Here is a 24,955-nt window from a genome sequence, read left to right as displayed (position 1 = left end):
TTTTTTTTTTCTTTTAGTGAATTCTGCTTTCTCACCCTGTAAAATATGAGCATTTTCCACAAGGAGACAGAAACTCCGTGTGGTGATGATTAGATGTGTAAATGGAGCTGTAACTCTAGAAGGGCTGACAAGCATGTTCGACAAGCTTATGTATCAATTCTCATCCAGGGATCGAAGCGCACTTGTAGCTTCCACAAATTATGTCAGCTTTGGGCTGGCCGAAAGTCAGGCCGTTCTTGTGGGAGGTAGTTTTGGGTATTTTCCATTACTGGTATTAAATTCGGTTCTAGAAGTAATACTTAGTGCATAGGTAAGACAATCATGTAATTTTAAATGGTTCTACATGTGAATAAAATATTTTGTAGTTGTGTGTTTATAACTACACCTTAAACAATTTGAACACATAAGTAACAACTTTAATAAAAGAATGTATCATAGGATTAGTTTTTAAATGAATACTCTCTTTTATAGTTAAATTATATTTTATGTATATCAATTTCAAGAATAAATTGATTGTATAAAAACACAAAAATGACCTTTTCCTTATTTAAAATTTGGAAGTAAATTAACTGTGTGGCAAAATGTGTAGCAACAGGAGCTTCTGAGGAGGTGTCTTCGGTATACGCACTAGCAGCAAGCATCTCTAAGGCAGGTGCTCTCCAAACTCAGCACCGGGCCTGCGTGTGGTGGGCGCTCTCAGTGCGTTTATCTAATGAAGATGAAAGGAAGAAACAACGGAGCGCAAGGCAGGGCCTCTGGGGCAGCCAGCAGGCTGTGCACCGCACAACTCCAAGAGGTACCTTTCCCTGCCAACTCTGATGAAATAAATGAACACGATGGAATCAACAGAATAAATGAGAGCAGCCTTAAAGCCACATGGAGGTTGCAGAAGCTATCTTCACAAATGTTTTTATTTTCAATGTACTTATTGATTTTAGAGAGAGTGGAAGGGAGAGAAACACCGATTCATTGTTCCACTTATTGACGCATTCATTGGTTGATTCTTGAATGTGCTCTGACCGGGGATCAAACCCACAACCTGGGTGTATTGGGACGATGCTCTAACCAACTACCCGGCCACGGTCCTGTTTTTAGAATAGTAAGTTCTGATGAGCTCTCTCTTAATTTCAGTAACCACGGCTGTTGGCAGAATAATGGCATGCCACGTTTGCTTTGTAATGAACAAACCCAGAGGTTAAGTGACCCAATTAAAGGCAGAAATAATTTTAGTGGCCACCTAGAATGGGTCTGGAGTCTCTAAAACCCCATTCCACCTTTCTACTTACTGTGCAGAGCACATCAGACACCCCGGCCTACTTCCCGCCCAATAAGTCACACTGGGGTCGGGGTCGGGGGCAGGTTCTCTCTTATGCATTTGGCTTCTTGTTCTTTTTTTTTTTTTTTTTAAATGTATCTTTATTGATTTCAGAGAGAGGAAGAGAGAGGGAGAGAGAGAGATAGGAACATCAATGATGAGAGAGTCACTGATCGGCTGCCTCCTGCACCCCCCGGACTGGGGAACAAGCCTGCAACCAGGGCATGTGCCCTGACAGGGAATCGAACCATGATCTCCTGGATCCTAGATGCATTGGGCTTCTTGTTCTAAACATTTATTTTGTATTGTAGCTCCACTCTTTAGTGTTGTACTAGTATGTATGATTTATTAGTCATAAATAAAATTTCATTTTCAGTGTTAAATTTATATGGTCAATGTTGAACTGGACAGCCCCCATTTCATACTGCCCAACTGAGATCTTTTTTTTTTTTTTTTTGCCATAATCACTGACATAAATGCTATGCAACAGAGTGCAATGAAGCACTTTTATGGAGTCTCATGGCTCCTGCTTGCAGGGACCACCCCTCGGTCACAGACACTGCCTCCGTCTCCTTTGGTTTTTATGCATTAATCATTTGCTTCATTTTCTGGGGGGGCATTTATGGATAAACTTAGTTTATGGATATTAAAAGCACAAATACATCAATTTCCATTCTATAAAACTCCAATGGGGCTGAAGACTCCATTGGAGCCTCCACTGGGGCTCTAGATTTATCACTGTTTTACCAAAGCAGTGATAAATCTAGAGGCTGACCAAAGGAGGGGGTGAAACACATTGATATGTTTTGCTTTTCTTTTTGGTTTGGTTGCCCTGATGCCTCGTAGTGGAGGAACTCAGGAAGTTACTGAAGAAGGGACATCATTTTAGTCTTGCAAAACAGATTTTACATGCGCAGTGGCCAGATGGGAAAATGACTTTAAAAGTAAAAAGTAATTTGTGTTAGTTAAATAGATTATTGTGAAAACTTAATCCATAATATATTGAAATGTAGAGAACCTATGTGCATTTATATGCTCATCTAATTACCCATGGAGGGCGGTGAGAGACACATTTATTGAGTACTTACTTATTACTTGCCAGGGACTGTACTAGGTATATAAATATGTTATTTTATTTAATATAACCCTATATTTTGTAGACATTATTTCCATCTTACAGATGAAGAAACATAAGATTAGGGAGCATTTAAGTAACTTGCCTGTTCACCCAGTTTGTAAGTGTGGGAGGTGTAACTGGCTCCACATTTTTGTATCATTACATAGAAATTTGTTAATGACCCCGAAAACATTTGCCACACTCGTAAAACATTTGACAATACAATTCTCTAATGTCTTTTTAAAATGCCATATTTTAAAAGAAATCACTTCTACTTACAACTTATGGTTATTCCAAGTTCCACGTTGTGCTTTTTAGGGAGCTTCACATGGAATGTTCCGCTACTCGGGATGACAGACTCTGTAATTTGAAAACAAAAAGGAGCATGTTTATAGAAGGTGCGGAATGGACCGCCAATGAAAACGCATCAGGAAAACTCGTGTCACAATCCTCTGCTGTTAAAGCTGCAGGACTGAAGGTGAGTGTCTGTAAAATCCTGCTACACTGAGCTCCGGGTGAAGAACATGCGTCTCCACGGCCACCGGGTGTAATTCACAGCAACAGTCAAGTTCGCTGTTTCCTGAGCGTCACTCGGGAACACGGGCATCAGATTCGCCTGGGATGCGAGTTAAAAATGCAGATGCCCGAACCATCCCGGATCTATAGAAGCCCAATCGCTGAAGATGAAGCCCAGAAATCTGCTTTTAAAACGCGTTCTTCAGGTGACTGCTAGGCATAATAAAGTTGAAAAGCCACGGGCCTGCTTACTTTCTTTCTCCCTCAACCGTATTTTCCCAGAGTTTACTTTTCAGCAATTCTTTTTTTCAACCCTTGTTTGAAGGTACTAGGGGGATAGATTTCAGGCAAGATTTCAATTTGGTGAGATGGTGGTTGATATGGGAGGAGGGGGAGGGAGGCACCTTAGTTTGTAACGTAAATAGCAAAAAGTACAACTAAAGGGGTAGAAGCAGGAGTGATATTCGAGACCTTTCACAACCAGAAGGGTGCTGCCCATAACCAGTCAGCTGGATGCTGACCACAGCTGGGAATACGGGGCCCAGGAGGCCCAAGTGCACCAAGGATGACCCTTTAGTTTCTCACCCCGGGGAGCTCCAGGAGGTCCCAGAGAGGAGGAGGAGGAAAGTGACAATGGAACAGGGTGAAGGTGGGCTCACGTATTGGCCAACTGCTAGAGGGAAGCTAAAATTGTAGGAACACAGAGAGAACCAGAGTGCACTCAACCTTGGATGGAACTAAGTTGACTTTACCAGGGCCTGACTGGCATTTTAGAAAGGAAGAAAGTGCTACTCCTTAAATATACTCTTCTTAAAATTCCTTTAACAGGCTGGCAGACCTTCATAAGGTTAGAATGGAAATATCCTGTAAGAGATAACATCTATTCACCCTAAATTGCTAATGACTATAATCATTTCTTGAAGGTTTTGGGAAGGGGTGGGAAGGGGTGGCAAGAAGCAAGGGAAACATTAGGATAAAGGGAGGGCTGTGGATGGCAGAGCAAAAGGGCCTTTACTGCTCGATTTTGCTCAAGGCCAGCCCCCCACCGCCCCACCCCACATGCCCACAAAGAATTAAGATAGGGCTGTGAGGTGAGAAGCGTTGGGCCTGCAGGCCTCTGGTCCAATTTGTTAATCACATATTTAACATTCTGAGTCCCTGCAAAGCATGTGGAAGTTGGGATGGCCTCATGGAAAGAGAGCTAGAATACTCCCCTCCTGTGCCGCCTCAACTTGCTCTTCCTGGCTTCTGTACTTTCCCACGAGGCATCTAGGCAGTTAACCTTTTACAAGACCCGAATCTGATCTTCCAACTCAGAAGATTCTCCTCTGACTATTAAACTGGAGAACACAATGAAACATTGGTTTTGCTCGGCCCTCCGCCTGTAATGCCACCTGTAAACGATTCCTAAGATCCCTAGGACTGCACCTGTCAAAAAGGAACTAAGTTGACTTTACAGTTTTACTCCCAGGGGAGTGAGGGAATCTGTTATCTCCTCCAACTTCTTCCCACTCTTCCTTTTTTTAATCCTCACCTGAGGATGTGTTTACTGATTATATAGAGAGAGGAAGGGGGGGAGAGAAACATTGATGTGAGAGCACCCCAACTGGGAATCAAACCCACAACCTTTTTGTGTACTGGATGACACTCCAACCACCTGAGCCACCTGGCAAAGGCCTTTGCCTCACTGTTACCCTCAACTAACACTCTGATGTGCCAGGAAGGACCCTTATTTATTTTTTTATTTAGAATTTGTACCCTCATTTCCCAATAGGACTTGCGCTACATAAATTATTTATATCACCCAGCAGATTTTTAAAAGGCTGGTTAATTTTGGTATATTGGGGCAGAAAAAGAGAAATGAGGCAAGTAAAGGACACGCAGGTATGCTTTACTTTCTTCAGGTGCTGCAAGTAAATATAAATGTTTACTTCCAAAATATTTTTTCTTTTCTTTTTTGTTTCAAATAGGTATTTATTGATTTCAGAGAGAGGAAGGGAGAGGGAGAGAGAGAGAGAGAAACATCAATGATGAGTCACTGATCATCTGCCTCCTGCACGCCCCCTACTGGGGATGGAGCCTGGAGCCTGGGCATGTGCCCTGACAGGAACTGAACCGCAATCTGGATCAGAGGACGGCCAGGCACCAAAATATTTTTTCAATTCCATGCTTCTGTCTCTTTCCTGAGTCCTCTCCATTCCGTGTTCCGGGAATGGAAGGCTAATTGCTACCTTCTTCCCACCCCTAAGGTGACAGTTTAAGAATTCGCAATGAAGGACACCTGCAGGGATGTCAACATTTAAAAATTTTTAAATAAAAAATAAAATAAAATAAAAAACAAAATAAACAAAAGATTTTGCAATGAGCATGCAGACTGGGGACAGAGAAGGCATTGGAAAGTGGCCACATTTTCCCCAACAGCCAGTGTGTGGAGAGAAGGGACAAACAAACACGTGTAGATGAGGAGGGAGCATGAGGTCCTAGAGAGAACCTGTACGCAGCCTGATGGTCTTTGATGTCTGGTTCTAGCACTTCCTGGGGTGACGTCCTCAAGGGCTGTGAAACACCTATGTGCTTACAGTAAATGCCTCTTTCTGTCTGAACAAGCTTGAGTGCATTTCTGTTGCTTGCAACTAAAAGATCTCTGATGAACACCTTAATCAAGTGGAGGAAATGGGATGGAGCTAAGCAGAAAGGCTCCACACAAGTGTTCACCGGTGTAGCAGAAATAAATTATTTGATTATCTAGATAAAGCATGCAAGTGTTCCTAAGTAAATGCACAAGAAGCTACTGAGGAACAAACAGCTTCCCTATTTATGGAACTCATGTCATGTATGTTTTGGTGTTAGGTTTTCAGAATGAGTTCTCTGTGAAAGGGGAGGGGAGCCTCTTGCATGCTTGTATATATATGTACATATGTATCTATGTAAGCTCATGAAATGATGTTTATACAAGTGAGGTGCTTGAATCGTAAGGGCTGGGAAACACTGATCTGGAATAGTTACTATGGCAACAGTTTGCTTTTATACATTTTTAATGCAGGGAACCTTGACCAAGATTAACATTGTTAATGACACTGGCGGGGAAATTATCACTTCCCGGGAAACAGTAATGGATCACTTTTGACTACCTAAGATTTGAAATATCCATAATGATGAACAAATACCAACAAATAAATCTCTTTGATCAAGCTGGGTCTTCATTTTAATTTTTAACTGTCAACATGATTTATTTTATATTTGGTAATTTTTTTCCCCTTTATAATTACTTGGTGGTTAAAGCAAAGGCACATTTAAATTGAGGTTTCTTAAAGAAATTCTAGTAAAGTGAAAAAAAGTCCGCTATTTGGAGAAACAATAGATTTAGAATAAGTAAACAGACTATTGTCTTAGACTCCCGAGTGATTATTTGCGCTTCCCTGGCTCTGCTTTATCTTTGTTAATACCATAATTAAAAACAGATTTTGGTAAACAAAGACTTCCTTCTTTCCAACTGGTTTGCTTTTTCTGCCCGAAGCATTCATTGTTGGCACAGTAAGATAACCGGCACATCGTAATTCATCAAGCTGGAAGCCCTTGTGAGACCTGAAAAAGGCTAAGGATTCTAAGGGGGGGTGAATGTAAGTGGTCAACTCCCATCCACTCAGAGAAAAACAGCAGGGGTACCAGTCCTGCGAAAAACAGCATTTGATAGGATTTTCTCTGGGACATTTTCCCAGAACAGAGCTGTAGTTTTTCCAACAAAATAACTTCAGAGTTACAAGCATTCACGATACTACAGTATTTTAAAAGGTAGTATTGAAAAAAGGCAAAATGTAAATTGTGCGTATGTTATGATTATAGCTTTATAAAATTATATATAGTAATGTAAAAAATTCCATTAATGTTACTACAATGTTGTTTGTACAGTAGCACTCACTTAAAGAGAGATTTAAACAAAAGTGTACTCAAACTCAAATTTCTTAACCATAGAGATGCCATGAAACATGGTTCTAAAATACAGACAGCTCAGCTCCAAGACCCAACAGTTTGGGAATTAATATCTGGGTATGATGCATTTCCGAGGAAGAATTTTGGAAGTGGATGGCCCCCATCCAGACAGTTAGGAGCGAATCCAGGAGGACAGGGCACAATCTTGAAATAGCTCATGTCCAGACATTTCCTACCAACATTCCAAGTTCTCTAATAGCATCTCGGGGCATTGAAAAGGGTGACAAAGGTTTAGAATAATAGTTAGTGGGGAAATCAGTGAGAAAACCAACCAGACTCATGTGAAGGGATCTTTCAAGCTGGGCAGTGGGCCAGGCAGAGTCCAGAAGCTCTAACCTGCATAATCAAGTCACTGTGGGTTTATTTTATTTTATTTTGTTTTTCTGTCAGGAGACCTCTGCTGCATGGTCAAGTCATTTTGTTTTTGTTTTTGTGTTTGAGTTTTTGTTTTTTTGGTGGGTTATTTTGGTCAGGAGACCTCAGCTGCTGAGAAATAAAGAGCACAGATGGTAGATGACTAGATTGAGCCAGAGACTGAGATTTCCGGAGAAAAACTTAAGTCACAGAGGTTCAAATTGTTGCAGGAAGAGCAGGCGAATAATTGTGATAATAGCATCAAAAGGATCATGATACTATTTATCAAATGCTTACTCTGTGGCATGTCACTTTCCTGAGTACGGTGTGTGCATTAGCTCACTGAGCCCTATGATAACAATGGAGAGGTTGACTATTATTACATCCCCAGAAAACGGAGGCCCATGTCGTTTATGGTAGGGCTGGGACTGAACCCAGGCAGTGTGGCTCCAAGGGCCGCTCCTTAACCACTACACATACTGCCTGTGTTTGCAAAAGTCTAGGTTGGAGAAAGATGGAAATTAATAAAGGATCAGGCTGACAGTCCAGAAAGAGAGGGAGCACTTCAGTGACTGGGAGTCTTCAGGAAGAAAATGAGGAGAGGGAGGGACAGTTGATGAGGGACCTGATGGCTGGGATATTGAGGCAAGAGATGATTAAATTGAGCCAGAGATTAAGACTGAGATTTCCAGCAGTTTCTAACAGATTCCAGCAATCGTTAATGTCTAACTAGAGCGTTATGTTGAGGATTCTGAGCTGTGTCTGAACTAAGCAGGAGGATGCTGGCATCAATTAGTGATGTCTGCCATGAGCAAGGGAGAAGGGGATGGTAGGATGGGAGCATATTTTTTTTCTGGTTCTCTTCCACATCATTTCTATCCATTAGAAATGGATTATTTCTGGAATAGCTGAGGGCAGAGGGAGATGACCTTAGGTCCCTTTTTCCTGTCCCTAATTCAAGCAAGCTTGGAGCAACGTGGGTTTAAGAGACACAGCTTCTATTTTTAGGAGCTTAAATCTAAGATATTAAAGCATTTAATCAACAAACACATAAAATATACATATACATGAAGTTTGGATTAAATAATAAACAAATATTGAGGATATACATGAAATAAACATGCATTTATAGCCCAAGGAAATACTTAGAAACTGTTCATGAAGGTGGTGAGGCTGTGCTGGCCACCCCACTACTGGAACTCGGTGAGCAAACGCTGCTCCCGGCCCCACGGTGCACAGGACAGCTACCTCCCCTCACCAGACAATGCCACAGGGCCAGCTGTTTCATGCTGGGAACTCTCACATCTGTTTGAAGAGACAGTGTAATATGACACGGGAAAGACAGATGCAATTCAAAAGACCTGGGATCTACTGTTCACTCTGCTGCATGACCTTGAGTTCCCAGACCTGAACCCCAGTGTCCTCATTTATGAGAAAGTGAGGGTACTGGCTTATGAATCCTTTCCCCACTAATGCTCTGTGATTGTAGTAAGAACATTCTGAGGCTGCTGGACAGCCTTCTTTGAAAGCCATGCCCTCTGACTGATCCTTACAGGGTCCTTCTATTGGATTCTTGCTTGGCCACAGCAAACTAAAAGGAGAGGATACCAAGCTAAGTTGGGCCAATTAGATTCTTTCTCTTGGGAATTAGAAATCAGAATTGGCTGTTGCTAGCTGGATACTTTAGCAAAGATGAAACAGTCATGTACAATGAAAAGTCAGAGGAAGCTCGTACAGAGACAAATGGAACAGAAACGAGCAGCCCCAAGAGGCCAGGAACCCCAGAGAAACAGCGGGCATCAAATCAGTTCAAGCAAATTGAAATTCCTGATGTGAGTCCTTCAAGAGAGCCACTGAACATCATTCATTCATTCATTCATTCATGCATTTACCAGCTGCTAGCTGAGAGCCTCCTATATTCCACGTACTATTTTGGGGTACGTTTTTGAACAAAAGACATAAAGTCCCTGACATAATAAATTTTTCTACTGGAGAATATAAGACAACAAATAAATAAATGTACCACATGACACTGGAGCTTGAGAAGGGCCAAGAGCCATAAATCTGGGCAAGGAGACAGAGAGTGGTAGACAGTTAGGGAAGGCTTCTCTAAGCAAGTAATATTTGAGCAAATTCCTGAAAGAAGTGAGCAAGTCATTTGAACATGTTGGAGAAGAGCTGCCCAGGCAGAGGAAACCCCAACTGCAGAGATTCCTTGATGGGGTTGTGCTTGACATGGCAAGGGCAGCTAGCTCAGGCCCCCTTCCTCACTCCAAGCCCTGCTCGCTCTCTGAGAGATGTCACTGTGTGCGCGTCCTTCCATCACTGCATTCCCATCCCCAGGCCTCTGGTTGAATGTTTGCTTCCGCTCCACGCCACTTCGGCAGCTCACTGCTCTTGCTAATGCACACACAGTACTCAGGGAAGTGACACGCCAGAGGAAGCACTTCATAAATATTATCATGCTCATTTTGATGCTATTTCCATAACTATTCACCTGCTCTTCCTGCAACAATTTGAACTTCTGTGACTGAAGTTCTTCTGTTGAACCTTCTCCGGAAATCTCAGTCTCTGGCTCAATCTAGTCATCTACCATCTGTGCTCTTATTTCTCAGCAGCTGAGTTCTTCTGACTAAACACACAACGACTTGACCATGCAGGTTCGAGCTTTTGGACTCTGCTTGGCCCACCACTCAGCTTGGAAAATCTCTTTCCATGAGTCTGGTTGGTTTCTCACTGATTTCCCCACTAGCTATTCTAAACCTTCGTCACTCTTTTCAACTCCCCAAGAAGCTGACTCTTTCACCCCTGCTCGACAGCTCTTACAAGGACTTCCCAGTCACAGCTAAGAGTGTATTTATAGTCTCTCATTCTTCTTGTCAAACGCACAGGAAGAGCTCTCTACTTTCTGTCTGAGACTAGTTCTCTCTGTTATGTTCTAGATAATTTCCCCTTCATCCCTTTGGGGACCCAATTTCACCAATTATCTCTTTCCTCCATTCATTTCAGGCTTCAAACATGCTCAACTCTCTCTAATCTTAATGAAACAAAACAAATTAACACCCCTCTGAACTCTGAAACCCCCTCTATCTGTTGTCTCATTTTCCTTCATCTAAAGCTAATTTTTTTGATATTGCCAAATGTCCCCTGCGGCAAACCCAATCTCGATTGAGAACCACTGATACAAAGATAAGGCAATATAAAACAGAGCACGGAGTATATAATTAAATGCTCTGAAGTTCTAAAAAGAGGAGCCCGTAGTGGCCTCCAGTCCCTTTTATCCACTCACTGCATTTTTCCTGCCAAACCCTCTTCTAAACACCATTTCCTTAGCAGAAAGCAAGCACAGCTTGTGTGCATCCCACCCTCCCCTCCCTCCCTCCTCAGCTCACTGCAGTCTAACCTCTGTCCCCGTTTTCTGAGACCACTCTACAATGCCTTTCTTCTTAATTGCCAAACCCAGTGGACATTTCCTGCCTTATATCACTTGACTCCTCCACAGCACCTTGACGCTATTGACCATGACTTTTGCCTTGAAACTCTTGCTTTGGCTTCCAAAATGCCACTGTTTTGGGGTTCTCCTCTCACTTCTCATGGTGGATCTTTGCTATCTCCTTCTAGCATCCTATAAGTACTAAATCTTAGTACTGCTTAGGGAGAGTGCCCTCTGCCTGGCACTCTTTCCCTAGTGGTCTCTTTATTACAAAGACTTTAACGATTACTGACATGGAGATCCCTTCTCAGTCCTGCTCTCCAGCCTACACCTGATCTTTGGCTCCAGCGAGTATTGCCTGCAGTCCCCTGGGCACTTCCTTTTGCATTTCAGTGGCAAAACACATTCAGCAAGTCTATTCTCACCTTTCAGCAGTTCTTGCTCTTGTCTAATTGGCCATGGGCTCCTTGCAGGTATTGATCCTTTCTATTTTCTCTTTCAGTGATCTGAATACAGGACCATGCCCAGCACTCAGTAACTGGTGCTCGATAATTGTCTTTTGAATTAAGGAATGAATGTGCTTGTCCTTTTCTTCATGGTATTGGCAGTGGACTTACCTGCTCATGTCTAAAACAGAACTTTCTGTATCCTCAGATTTCCACTCAAGTCTTTTTCTCAGTTAAAGACATTAGCATGTACTCAACTGTTGACCCTCACACCTCAGGGATTGCCCATGATCTTCCCTTCTCTCATCTTCCATATCTAATCCATAAGCAGGTTCTGTTAGCCATGTACTAAATGTCACTATCTGTCACTATCTCTAGCACTAACTACCACCCTGTCAAAGCCACCATCACTCCTTACCTGTCCAACTGCCACCACCTCCTAACTGGCTTTTCTGCTTCTGCTATTGTCCCTTCTCATCTCAGAAGGATATCTCTAAAACATCATCAAGTTATCTTTCTCCTCCCCATAAAATGCTCCTTGACTTCACTGCACTTTGAATATAATCTAAATTCTTAACCAAGGCCCTTCATGGCTGAGCCCTTTGCAACCTCTCTCACCCCGTCTCTAAATCCAAATCTGATTCTCAGCCCAACTCCCTTATATACTGTAGCAAGAGCCCTTTTTTCTGTTTCTCAAACCTACCACGCTAATTCTGGTTCCCGTCTTTGACACTGGCTGCTCCTTCTGCCTGGAACAGTCTCCTTCCAGACTCTCACATGGCTGGCTCCTTCTCAACCTTCAAATCTCTGTTCAAATGCCACCTCCTTAGAGAGTCATCCTACAGAAAGAGCTCCTCAGAGTTATTCTCTAACCCCCATTCTGCTTTATTTTCCTTAGAGCATTTATTATTGTCTTAATTTAAATTTGTTAATTTAAAAATTAACTTTCTGTACAATAATATAAACTTTATTAACACAGAGATTTTCTTTTCTTTCCCATCTACTGTTGCATCTCCATTGTATGGAAAAGAAATTGGCCCACAGTAAATACTCAGCAACTATTTGTAGAGATAATGCAATCTCTATGTACAAAGGCATATCTGCACTGATTGGTAAAGGTTATTGGCTATGTGGGCTACTATTTTACTGGGTGAAAACAATTTTCTTAAATGGAAACTGGCACCAACCTCTAAAACCCACACACATATGAGCTACTGACAAGGGCTCTCTTCATGACCAAACTGAAGTCTGGCTCCTCTGGGCCCTCTTCTTGACTAGGACTTGTCTTTGGCCTAGTTCTTAGTCTGCTGAGCCATTTTTAGCAAGGCTCTTGCTAACTCAGTTTATCGAGAATCCCTCCATCCTTGAATATATAAGTAAATTTCTCATCCCTCCACCATTGATATCAAATTAGATTCCTCTGAGTAATTTTCCATCCAATGACTCCCTCGCCCTCTCCTTGTCTGCTGGCTATAGATTCCTAGCTGTCTTTACTGGTTTTGGAGTTGAGTTCAATCTCTCTTCCCTATTCCAAGTCTGGATCTCTCTTGCAACAGTCTTGAATAAAATCTTCCTTGTCATTTTTAACAAGTGCCTGGTACAATTTCTCTTTAATACTAGAGACCAAATAGTTACCTACAGGGCTTGTCTAGATCTATTTAATGACTTTCCATTGTTCCCCTTCCAAACCTTCTTATGTTCTTTGCAGCGGGAAGGGTCAAGAGGGGCTTTTCTTGTCTGTGTGACTGAGGAATCAGGTTTCTCTAGCATATAGGAGGAAGAATAGGGCTGCATGACTTTTTTTTTATCACCTTTATAGCAGCTATTACTTATTTCTTTTGTCACATTTATTTTCAGCTGTTCTCGTGGTGACATTTTAATGAATAATACAACAACAATGATCAATTCCAAATGACATCCCAAATCTCCTAAACAAAAAACAACGTCAGGATATAAAAAATAGTTCCCCTTCTGTCACATGATCCACATAAGGCACATGTAGTCCACTCCTGGCTCTGCAGCTGACTTGTGATGATATGAACCTACCTGCAACATCGAACTCGATTTCCAGCGTGACCTTGCTCGTGATGGAAGAGTCTCGGAGGAGCTGATTGGCTTCCTCGAAGGTGCTGTCTTCCGTTGGGATTCCATTAATGGCCATCACTCTGTCTCCAATCTGTAGGACCCCACATCTGAAGGCAGAACCACACGTTAGAGGTGGTAGGTAAGGTAAACGATTATCAGTCAAAGTTGGCAAATCTGCTTTGTTTGATCCTTGCAAAATGGCATGACCATGTGGTCCTGTTTTTCAATGCTGTGGGCATCACTTTTGGTCGACAACAATATCTCACACTCCTGCATCTCATGGTTACAAATGTGAGCAAGGGAATCTCAAAGTATCCCAGTGAAGTAATTAATAATTCAGCACCACAGTATTGTTCTAATCTGATCTGAATCAATATATAGCAATGATGAATGTACATTCCCCTGTGGCAGAGGAATTATTAAAGTTTGAACTTAGAGATTTTTTAATAGCTTTTTTTCCTATTTAATTAATATACCCTTAGTCCCCGATGAACGGAAGTCTGCTAGATAAAGGCATCCGTGCTCGTTACTCTTCTCAAAACTGATCAAGAACATAAAATTTTATCGTCAGAACAGAGAGTTCATTACATCTTACGTTTCCTGCATTGAGCACCGTCCCATAATTTATTAGCTGTCCAGAGAGAGCCGGCACAGGAAATGCGGGGCCGAAAGAGAGGCCTCACCTCTCCGCCGGGCTGTCGGCTTCGATGTAGGAAATCAGCGGCGGCGAGGACAGCGTCTCCGTGGCGAACACGCTGCCCTGCAGCTGGATCCCAAACCCTGTGACAGGGTCTGCTGTCAGCACCACCTCTGTGGTTTCTGTGTGAACAACCTGGCCAGCCAAGCCCACTGTGCTGGAGGCTAAGGACACTAGAGGGACAACACAGGAGAGAATGCCGTCAGGGTGGAGCGACCAGGCATCCCAGCAGTTCCTTAGCCAGAGCGCGTCTCTGGGAGCGTCTAGCTTGGCCTTGTCGCACCAGGTTTAGCCAGAGCTGAGCAAGACGCACGAATCTCCCAGGACTAGTACTTTTCAGTCCCAGTCCAGTGCAGCCTCCTCCCCTCCATACCTCCGTGTTAGGGGCTGTGTGGGAGCTGCAGGAAGGGGACGCCTTGGGGTCAGGGTACCTGGGTTCTGGTCCTGGCTCTACCACTGAGCAACCAGGGGGGTGACCTTCGGGTGAGTCATTAACCTCTTTCCTATCTAGAAAAAGGGGGGTTGGGCTAACCGGTCTAATGTTTTCTCCGCTTTAGCCATCTGCGTCCAAGCTTTATGCCTTTTACAATCTGACCTCTGGCTTTGGAGAAATGCTCTTGCTCCCAGAGTGGTCACTGACCTTAGCCCAGCATTGGGTTGGCGTGGAGTCATTTAAACCCTACATTCCTCCTACTCTCAAAGTTGGTCTCTTCAGGCCTTGTTTCTTCCCATGGGGTCTCCAGCTTACTCTGTCATCTCTTATTTCATTTGTTCCTCTGATACTCCTCTCAGCCCCCAGGCTCACGTCCCTGTCTTGCTCCCATCTCCAACCCACAGCACCAATGGCAGCTCCATTCCTGGAGCGTCATCTGTTCTCTCTCTCTCCATTTTTCCCGCTTCAAGAGGATGTCTCATTTTGTTCATTTCCAGGCTAACTTGTATTTTTGATACCATCCCTTTCCGCTCCTCCTGTGATTTTGTGCCATAGAACCTTTCTTGCCGCTTCTTCTAACTTCCCTACACACTCCCCACGCTTTCTGACCTCTATGACTTGTACCGATTAAAAATGGCTTAAAATTTGGCTTCTCCCTTCACCCTTTACCGAAACTACTCTCCCTGATGAGTTCCTGTTGGTTATAGCCAGCGGCCTCCCCTGCTCTAACCACTTTGCAGCAGCTGGCTTTGGGAACCATCAGTTTCTTTCTGAGACTGCTCTCTTGGCTTTGGTGAAGCTTGGTTCTTCGTTTCTTACCTTGTTAGCCCCCCAGTTCTCACGCTTCCTCTGCGCTCCAAACATAGTGTTGCCCATGGTTCTGCCCTAGGCCTTTGTTACTCTCATTCTTTCCCTCATTCAGTTTCAATAAAATATGACCCCTGCATGCATCGTCTCAGATCTTCCTCTCTAGTGATGAACATCCTGACACGATGGATGCCAGCCACAACCATGTCTCATTGATGCCTCAAACTCGACATTTTAAAAATCGAGTCAGTCACCTTCTCTTTGTCGTTGCCACTACTATTTCCATGGGACCACCAGGCTTATAGTCCTTCAGGCTTGAAAACTCAAAGTAAACTTTGACCCACAACTCCCCATTATCTCAAACTCAATCAGTTTTGTTGAAATCCCCCTTTCCATTCTTACTGTCGATGCCTTAATTCAGGCTTTCGTTACTTTAAAAAAGTATTTTTATTGATATTAGAGCGAGAAAGGGAGAAGAGAGAGAGAGAAACATTGATGAGAGAGAAACATCAATTGGCTGCCCCCTACACAACCCCTACTGGGGATCGAGCTGGAAGCCCGGGCATGTGTCTTGGCAGGGAATTGAACCAGTGACCTCTTGGTGCATGGGAAGATGCTCAACCACGAAGCTACACCAGCCAGGCAGGCTTTCATTATTTTTTTTACTTCAATTGCTCTAATATACATGTTTCTGGGGTCTCTCATGCCCAATGTTTTCTACATATTACTGCGGATTAACTTTCTCTTCATAATGAGGCCCCAATTTATCTACTCCTCTGGAGTAGAGCTTCGTCATTGCTAGTATAGATTACTATTTAATCTTTCAACCAGTGTCCCTGCCTCTTGTCTTATGCTAACAGCCAACTCATTGCTGCCAGAGTGGCTTTCCTAATATGCAAGGGCCATCCCCCAGTATAGAATCTCTCGATGGTTCCCTATTTCCTATAGAACAACATCTTCCAATTCTAGCAGAGCACACTGAACGCTTCATGAGTTCATTTTCTCCTGCCCACCTGGTCTCACATTCTTCTACGCTCTTTTCATGTGCCATTTGCTTTCAGCCCTGTGTTCATGCCTCTGTGTCATGACACATACCGTGCCCCCTGCCCCTATGAATGAGCCCTCATCCTGGGTTTTCAGTGTCCCCTTCCCTGCATCATCCAGGCAGAATTAGGTATTTACATTTCTATATTTCCAGATTTCTAATACATGTTCTTATTTTAGCATTTATCAGGTTTTTATTTGCCTGCCTGTCTTTTCACTTGGCACTCAGGTCTTTAAAAATCGGGACCAGATCTTTTTATCTCTGAAACCCCAGTGCCTGTAACATTCAGTGAATGCTAAATGAATGAGAAATGAATCACATCTTGTGATATCATATGCATTTTGTCTGTTTTGAAACCAACATTTCATGTAGACTCCGCTAAGTTAAGGAATGAGAATTTGGGACCCAAATTTTTCTGGGATATGGATCCTTCCAGCACTGCAGCTGACAGGGCAGAGGATCAGGTGGCGGATCGCCTGTCAAAGGAGTAAGGAAAATTGCGCTTCGTCTAAAGCAGCACCGCCACTGTTTTCTCAGCAGGACTAACGTCAATGCGAGTGATGTAGCCTGCAGTAGGGAAGGGAGGTGGCCTCCAACCCTAAGCTTTTCACAGGTGGTGGCCTACAATTCCAAAGTCTGATACACAGACTATTACATATTTTCTTTTTTAAAAATTAAATTTATTGACATGGGTTAATAAAATTGTATAGGTTTCAGGTGTACAATTCTACAAGACATCATCTGTATATTGTACTGTGTGTTCACCACCCCAAGCCAAGTTTCCTTCCATCACCATCTATCCCCCCATGCCCTCTTCTACCTCCTCCCACCCCCCTATTCCCTCTGGTAATCACCATACTGTTGTGTCTATGTGTTTTGTCTTTTTTTTGTTTTGTTAATCCCTTCACCTTTTTCACCCAGCCCCACCCCCTCCCTTCTGACAGCTGTCAGTCTGTTCTCTACATCCATGAGTCTGTTTCTATTTTGTTTGTCAGTTTATTTTGTTCATTAGGCTCTCACATATTTTCTAGGGTGCTTTGTGGATGTCAGCTGTACTCTGATTGCTCTCGAGATCATTCTTTTTTATTACTGGCACAAAACCAATAGAAGATGCCATTTCCTGTTAGCAAGCATCTAGAAAGCTGCATTTCTTTCCAGTTAGCACTTACAGCGAGCAGGAACAGAATACTAGAGCGTCACTTATCTGGCAGGTTACTTCTCCTTGTAAATGAAGCTTTTTTTGGACTTCAACAAAAATACTTTCTGTGAATCTTTCTATAGGTTTACATTAATACTTCTATATTTTTCCATTTGAAACCTCAATTTGGTGTAGAATTTTAGACTACTTAATTTGAATTAAAAGCCATTTTTTATCTTTTAAGTCAGAGATGCCTTGATGACACAGGCTGATAGAAGGACTGGGTACATGCCTAGGAAATGCAAAGCTCTGCAGGCTGAGGTTTCTGCAGGTTGCGTTCTGGGACCTGTCAGAATATCTGCTCCAAAGGAAAGAACAAGTTGCTGCAACTTTCATCCCCTACCCATAGTAAGAGTCAAAATACTTGATGGGCATTCTTAGATACCAGGTATCAATTTTCATGTGCCGTTTTGACCCATTAACCAGATGATCCAAAAAGATGCTCACTTGGAGTAGAGCAGCTAACAAGAGAAAAGGCTCCAGCTGCTCCCTACAGCAGTGCATGTGGCTAATCCAACCAGATGCTTTCTGATGGAAGCTAAGTGATCAGTCACAGCAATAAAACTGACAACAGACTAAACCAGAAGCTATGGTTTGCAATTTTAGAAAGAGGAGAGAAAGGAAATACCAGGATATAGCAAAAGAGACAAACAAAAGTTTGAAACTTGTTGCTTCTGGGGAGCAGGACAGGAAGGGACACTGTGTTCCATTATAACCTCGTGTTACCATTTCACATTTTAACTATAAGCCTATATGTTGTTGTGATAAAAGTAAAAATTAATTTGAGCATTAAAAAAAAAGAACTTTTAAGTCAGCCGATTATCATCTCCACTAAGAAAGAATAAAAAAGAAATGGTCGATTTAATGATAATAGGAGAGATTGGGTTAGATGTAGTGAAGACCTTCTCAAAGGAGAGGCTTGCTATGTTTTTTGGAACAGTTAGAGAAGATAAAAAATTCCATTCTGTAGGAGGTTTTGAACACAGCAATATGTACTAATAAGTACTAATTCATTGTGGGTATCATTAAATTTATAAGCTCTACCTAGAGGCAAGTTGAGGTGATAGAAATCATTAGAAACTTTAATTTAGGATAAAAAATGTATTAAACATCAGCTTTATAATTATATAAAGTTGTAATTTATCTAATAAATGCAGGATTATATTAAATCTAGGATTTTGCAGTTAATTCTGAAAGTCCTCTGATGCATTGGGATCTATTCTTTGAAACAGTCAAATTTCATTAGAAACTGCAGGTACTGATTACTCACAGGTATTAAAATCTTGAAAATTACCACCAGATATGAAAAAAATAAATTGCAGATTTAAAGATGAGCCAGAAGGAAAAACAACCAATATGACTTGGAAGAAAAAAAGATGAGCTTGATTACCCCGCTTCATTACAGTGGTCAACCAGCAGAAGAATATAAAGGTGTAGTTTAAAAGTTGTATAATGAATTCTCTCTCTAGTAGCAAATGCTCCTGCAAGGGACTGGCTCTGGCCTGAGAGGTGCCCATTTCTACTTGCAGATGAAGACGAAGTGAGAAGTAAGTGACCGCACTCAGCACACACGCTGTGCTCGGATGCTGCTAACTGGTGTGCGCCACGGGTGCGGTCAGGGCTCACACCTGCTCGGTCCAGCCCTTTCACATCTGCAGGGTTCTCTTCACAGCCCTTCAGGTTTGCAGGAACGACCCTGTGTTTTGATCAATTCTTGTCTTTCCTAGTCTAAGAAAGGGAGGGGAACCAAGACAGCTTTTTATCTCCTAAAGTTTAAAAATCAGCCAAATGTTTCCTTAAATTTAGAAGGCTGTGAGGTCTACTGTCAGATCTGAAAAGCATTTAAAAATACAGTGAGCAAAGGACCTCAAAGATTTATTAATAACACGGTGTTTGCATTCTTTGGCCCTGTAACTTAAGACATCTCACTAAAGCGGTCCACATCAAGGGGCGACCTGCTGCGGACACAGCCTGCTGTGTGCCATGTGGCCCAGTTCAGGAGCGCAGTGGGGTGGCCAGCGGCTCCCTGCACATGGGGCTGGTGGGGACAGATCTTGAGGGACAACGGGGCGCTCCGTGCACCGTCCCTCATCAGGGCTTACCGCTAGCTGCCTTTGCCTTCCATTCCTTTCTCAGGGGGCGGTAGAAGGGATCAAAGCTGTGAGCTTTTTTCATTTTCTTCTTTTTAGCTCTTTGCAAGGTTGCCCTCCCCAGGAAGTGACGATGACAAAAGAGGCAGAGACAGCTCTGGGCTCGTGCTCCGACTCGCACTCTCGGTTGCATCTCAGGCTGACTGGGGACAGACAGTCTCTCTACCCAGGCTCCGAGGACAGCAGGGAGCAGGCAGCCGGGGAGCTGGCCCGATCCACTGCTCGGGCATGCCACTGTCACCGGGTGGCGGTGGGGTGGGGGCGAGGGGGTTCTGGAAGGATCCCTGGCCTCCGCAGTAGGAAAAGGGGCAGTCAGGTTCTGGGGGAAAGGTCGGTAACATTCCAGAAGAGGTGACGAGGGGTTCCCTCTGTGACATGGCTCTGCAACCCTCCCAGGGCTTTGTGACACTCCTAGAGCCCCATGCTGGGGTTCCTCACCACTGTCCCTGTGCAGCTAACAGAGCTTTCCTGTTCCGGCGCTTGTGATGTGTTGTCATAGATTTCCTGTACCTTCCCCTCTGGTCAACGGGACGGAATGTTTTCATATTTACGAGCAAAGATTTTATACTCCTCAGGCCACGTCCTTCCTTTGTACTAGAAACATATGTAAGAATTCTTTTGGTTTTCCAGGTTCTGGCCTCAACTCACCACCTACAGGGCAGAGACTTTTTATCTTATTTGTGCCTTTGCCATGATTTCCCATCCATACAAATGGCATGGTTGCTATAGAAACACAAGAATGAGAAAGGAGGCAGCAAATGGTGGTCCAGAATAAACACATAAATACAGTGGTGGCAATAAACCGCGGGATAGCGAGGGGGTGATAAAACTTCTATCATCAATTAGTGGAAAAGCCCTTACATCTAATGTGACTTTTTCAAGCTGAAGGGGAAAAAAGAGCCTAATCCTCACTTTCATATGGGTGATTTTGGAATACTATCTTTTTTTTAAGGTCCTTTTAAAGTTGGAATAAAAGTTTGTAGCTTTGTGAACTTCATTGTTTGATTAAAATATAAAATACATGCTCTCCTGAGACACATAAACATCCTGGTGGGTATATATATGGTCAGCGGTGCTCCAGTGGCGAATGTCTACAGGGGACACAAATAGCTAGACGTTTCTTCAACCAGGTTTGTGCTTATATTCCTACTATGACTGAGAGAGAATTGTTGAGTTGGCTGTGACCATCAGTGACAGTGTGGCCACGGCTTTGCTTCCCGCTACAAAACTCAAGATGTGTAAATATCAACCTGAGATAGCCAAACACATTACCATTCATTTGTAGTCACTAATGTCCTTAGTCAACACTGTAAGTCTTACCTAACGCAAGCAAATGTTTAGCCACTGAAGCAGAAGTATAAACATTAATGAATTGGTTTTAATTGCTCTTCCCTGCTGAGGGCTGTTAGCTTGCTTCTGTTCGTGAGGAGTGCTGCACATGATGCTATTATATGTAAAAATATTCATAAACAAATATCCACCACAAACCCTGGAGGCACTGCATGGAAGACTCAAGATCTATGTATTATGCCAAAGTGTAACCACTGTGAAAAATGCATAAATTTGAGAGGGATGGTGAGTTTCACACATGACAATTCAGACTCAGGCAGAATAATAGCTAACACTTGAACTATTCAAAATAGCGAACTATTCAAAATAGCTAACTATTAAATAGTGCTTACCATTTACCAGGTGTTGTTCTACCATATATATGTAATGTAATTATAGCACTAACTTCATAGTCTAGAGCAGGGGTGGGGAATGTCTGGCCTGTGGGCTGAAAACATTTGGTCTGGCCCTGCCAAGGCAACCACAGGCGGGACTTAAATTTCAATAAATCTAGGAGCTTTTTTCATAGCTAATTTTTAAGTTGATAATTTTGTATGGCCTGCAAATGATGTTATAAATATCCAAATGGCCCTTGGCAGAAAAAAGTCTCCCCACCTCTGGTCTAGAGTATATTTCTTGCCCTTTTGGTGGTAAGAGTATATATATATATATATATATATATATATATATATATACACTCACATAATCCCCACAATTACCTAATGAAGTAACTACTATAATTAACCCTATTCCGTAGCTAAGAAAAATAGGTCATAGAGAGCTTAAGAAACTTGCTTAACGTCCTACAGCTATAAACTAATAATGCTGGGATCAGAACACAGGCAGCCTGAGTCCAATGTCTATGCTTGTATCCGGTTCACCATACTGCTTTCAACTAGTTTCTTCCAAGAGTAAACATTTTACTCAAGTGTTAGGTAAAAAACATGAGATTCTATAAGCTCCTTGTTTCTCATTTTGACTAAACTCAATCTTCCTTCTATTTTCCTAATTTCAAGTGTACTGTCATGTACATATACTAACGATACCAAATCTCCTTATATTTGAAGGATGTGAAAGTCAAATCATGAGTCCACCACAGTGGTGGCCTTATCTTTTGCAGTGGTTTTCTTTGTAAAGAAATCTTCAGGCTCCTGTAACATGAAGAACTGTTTCCTGGGGTGGGTAATAGTCTCCTACACTGATGGCGGCACTGGTGGGATTGATCCACCTGCACAGATGAATCTCCGGCAAATAAGGTGAAGAGCCAACAGATTCAACCACCTCTTCTCACAAGAACACGCTCTCTTTAAAGTATCTGGGGTTGGCTTTATTTAGGTAACTTACGGGTGTTCTTTATTTTATTCTCATGGTAAGCACAGGAAGAGAGCCCATCTAATTTGAGCTTCTTTACAGGATTCACAGTCATGGCCACCAAAAGGGACTTATAGGACAAAAAAACCACTCCTACTCTAGACTATGATTAGATCTGGTTGGAAAGATAGGCGTTCTCTTCCTCTTAATGTGATGATGATGATAGATTATGATCTTCTCCAACAAAAAGAAAATTTGGAGTGATCTGTATTTTTTCCCTGTCAACGCACTCATTTACCCCCTTTCTCTTTATGTGAACAACCAGTTACCCAAAAGCAAGCAGCCAAGCACATCTTCCCAGTCTTGCTTAGCCTATACTATGCTGGGCTATCCCAGAGGATCTTATTTCCAAGAATCATGTTAGAAATTCCTAGACTGTGAGATGCTTGTTGTAAAGACAAGCTCCCTCTTATCTTCTTAAGGCTGGAGTGGACAACAGAAATATATGTTAGAGCAGTGGCTCTCACTGGGGTAGGTCCCTGGGCAAAGTATTGGAATCTTGGGGAGTTGAGATATAGTTTGAAAAGGCAACTTATTACTTTTTGGAGGGGGAAGGGTCATGAAGTATAATTTAATACAAAATTTAAAATAACATTAAACAAATAATGCATGAGATTCTTATACTTACCAAAAACGGGACATAATTTTCAAAAAATTGCTTTAGTGAGAATAAGAAACTAAGAACAAAGGTCATGCCCCAAGCTACCCAGAACGTAAAGAAGGAGTTTTAAAGGGGGGGGAAAACCCCTACATCTTTGGTTATTTTATTAGATCAAAGGAGCAAGAAAAAGTTTCAAACAAAAAGTCGTAGGCAAAGGTAGTATGAGCAAACTACTTCAGTCTGAAATTGTATTCCCTGTGCCACTCTCCTAGAGATAATGGCTGGCGCCCTCATGGTCGTGGCACGGAGCTGGAGCCGCTGGGCATCTACCAGGCCGTGCAGGCTCCCTAAGTGCATCAAAGGCCCCGCCTGCCCGCATGCTCCTCCGGGCCCGCCGGCGCGGGCACCGTTCCACTCACGTGAGCTTTTGAAGTCTTTCTTCTTCAGTCTCCTCCTCATCATGGTTCCGCGTGGGCTAGTGGAGTAGAGGCTTCGAGGTAAAGTGCCCATGTTCAGGGAACTCAGGCTGTAGGCGCTCATGGAGGTAGGAGAGAAGGCTGCGGACACCAAAGCTGCTGTAAGAGAGTGAAGACTTGGCACAGAGCATCCTGGGGGGAGCCCGCCACCCCTGCCAACCAGCGACAGTCCAGGGAGACACGCGTGACGCGCAGCAGCAGCTAGGAAGCTCCCCAGCCAGACGGAGACCAGCCTCGGGGGCGAGGGGAGGGTGTTTTGGGATCTGAGTTAGGGGAGCCCATAAACTCCGGAGGAGCAGCAGGACCCCCATACGCACAGGGGAGCACAGGGGAGCTCTATGAGTGTTGCTTTGGACACACACACAGAATCCCAAACATTGAAACAAGTTTCTCCATAACCAACACAATGCATCAGGTACATCATCTCATTTTCACAGGTATTTTCTGACACGAATTTCGCAAGCGATTCCATGCACACACAGGTCTGCGAACACTGTACGCTATCTAATATTCTGAACTGTTATTTTCTCACCACCTGGAAAGCTTTCTGAACATTTACATCCTTTCCTAGTGACAAATGCTTTCTGATGGAAAAGAAAAAGACTTAGGAGATGTCAGAAATGACAAGTTGCTACAACAAGAAAAGCATACAACAGCCATGAAGCCAAATACGGTGTGAGTCAGATGAGGAAGGAGGGAGAAGAATATAATTTAAATAAAAGACCAGGAGGAGAAAGCCTGGAACATTACGAGGGCTGCTGGGAGGAGGCGCTTTCGGGAGTGTCAGGGCCGGCCCTCCGCCATGGTCAAGGTGGTGCGCGTTAGGGTGATGGTAGGTGTGAAGGCTGCAGTGGCTGCTGGCCCAGGGCTCCCAGCTGAGTTGCCTGTCGCTCCTCTGAATTTTCACTGCCCATATGAAGTGATGATGGGAGAAAAGAAAAACAAACGAACAAACAAAGAACCAAAAAAGAGGAAAAGTAACTGAATTGCACAAATAAGAAGTGTAACAAAAATGAAAGCCTCTTGCAAAAAAAAAAAAAAAAAGGAAATCTACTGTCTACAGCCTTTGCCCTTTTCTCAGTGGTCAGCAAAACAGATGAATGATTAAAATCAGGATGGAAACTTCATCTTCCCAAGAATAATGCATGTCTTTCCCCAGCCCACTTGCCCCCTGTTTTAAAGATGCCTCTTGAATCAATTTCTAATCTTCCCCAGTGACTCAGAGCAGAAATTAAAAACATTTTTTTAAACTTTAAAGTCAACTCCATAATGATTTATGGCACACAATTAGTAATTGAAGATTTGCAAATCTTGGCTAGTTAGTAGCACTTGTTTTGAGAAAGAAGAAGAAATAATAAATCTCATGGGCTCATGACTCAAGTGTTTTCCTGGTCACACATCACAATTTACTACTCTGACATTTTAATTGCACTACAATCCATCACTTGGACTTGATTCGTCTCAACAATAAATGACTCTAATCATCTATCAACATCAGAATCTCATCTATATCCTAATAAGGAGACAATAAAAGTCTCAACATATTTAATATATTTTTGTATTTTTGAAAGAAGGTATTTACAATTGAAAGC

The 24,955-nt window shown here is 42.8% G+C and overlaps 1 protein-coding gene across 3 annotated transcripts in view; it reads right to left on the bottom strand.

Moving 5' to 3' along the window:
- GRIP1 (glutamate receptor interacting protein 1) overlaps positions 1 to 24,955 on the bottom strand; it is a 609,495-nt gene that overhangs the window by 58,754 nt on the left and 525,786 nt on the right. For 2 of the 3 annotated variants that reach the window (XM_087814557.1, XM_016199615.2), the window contains 5 exons: positions 24,114 to 24,269; positions 23,307 to 23,462; positions 13,940 to 14,126; positions 13,218 to 13,363; positions 2,712 to 2,792 (listed from right to left, as the gene is read on the bottom strand). In XM_087814557.1, the coding sequence (XP_087670683.1) occupies positions 2,712 to 2,792; positions 13,218 to 13,363; positions 13,940 to 14,126; positions 23,307 to 23,462; positions 24,114 to 24,269 (726 nt within the window). The remainder of the gene's footprint in view (positions 1 to 2,711; positions 2,793 to 13,217; positions 13,364 to 13,939; positions 14,127 to 23,306; positions 23,463 to 24,113; positions 24,270 to 24,955) is intronic. The other variant, XM_087814556.1, reaches the window with a different exon arrangement.

This window comes from Miniopterus natalensis, chromosome 2, assembly GCF_054644295.1.
Source record: "Miniopterus natalensis isolate mMinNat1 chromosome 2, mMinNat1.hap1, whole genome shotgun sequence".
Classification (NCBI taxonomy): domain Eukaryota; kingdom Metazoa; phylum Chordata; class Mammalia; order Chiroptera; family Miniopteridae; genus Miniopterus; species Miniopterus natalensis.
This window is presented reverse-complemented; position numbering and strand designations above follow the sequence as displayed.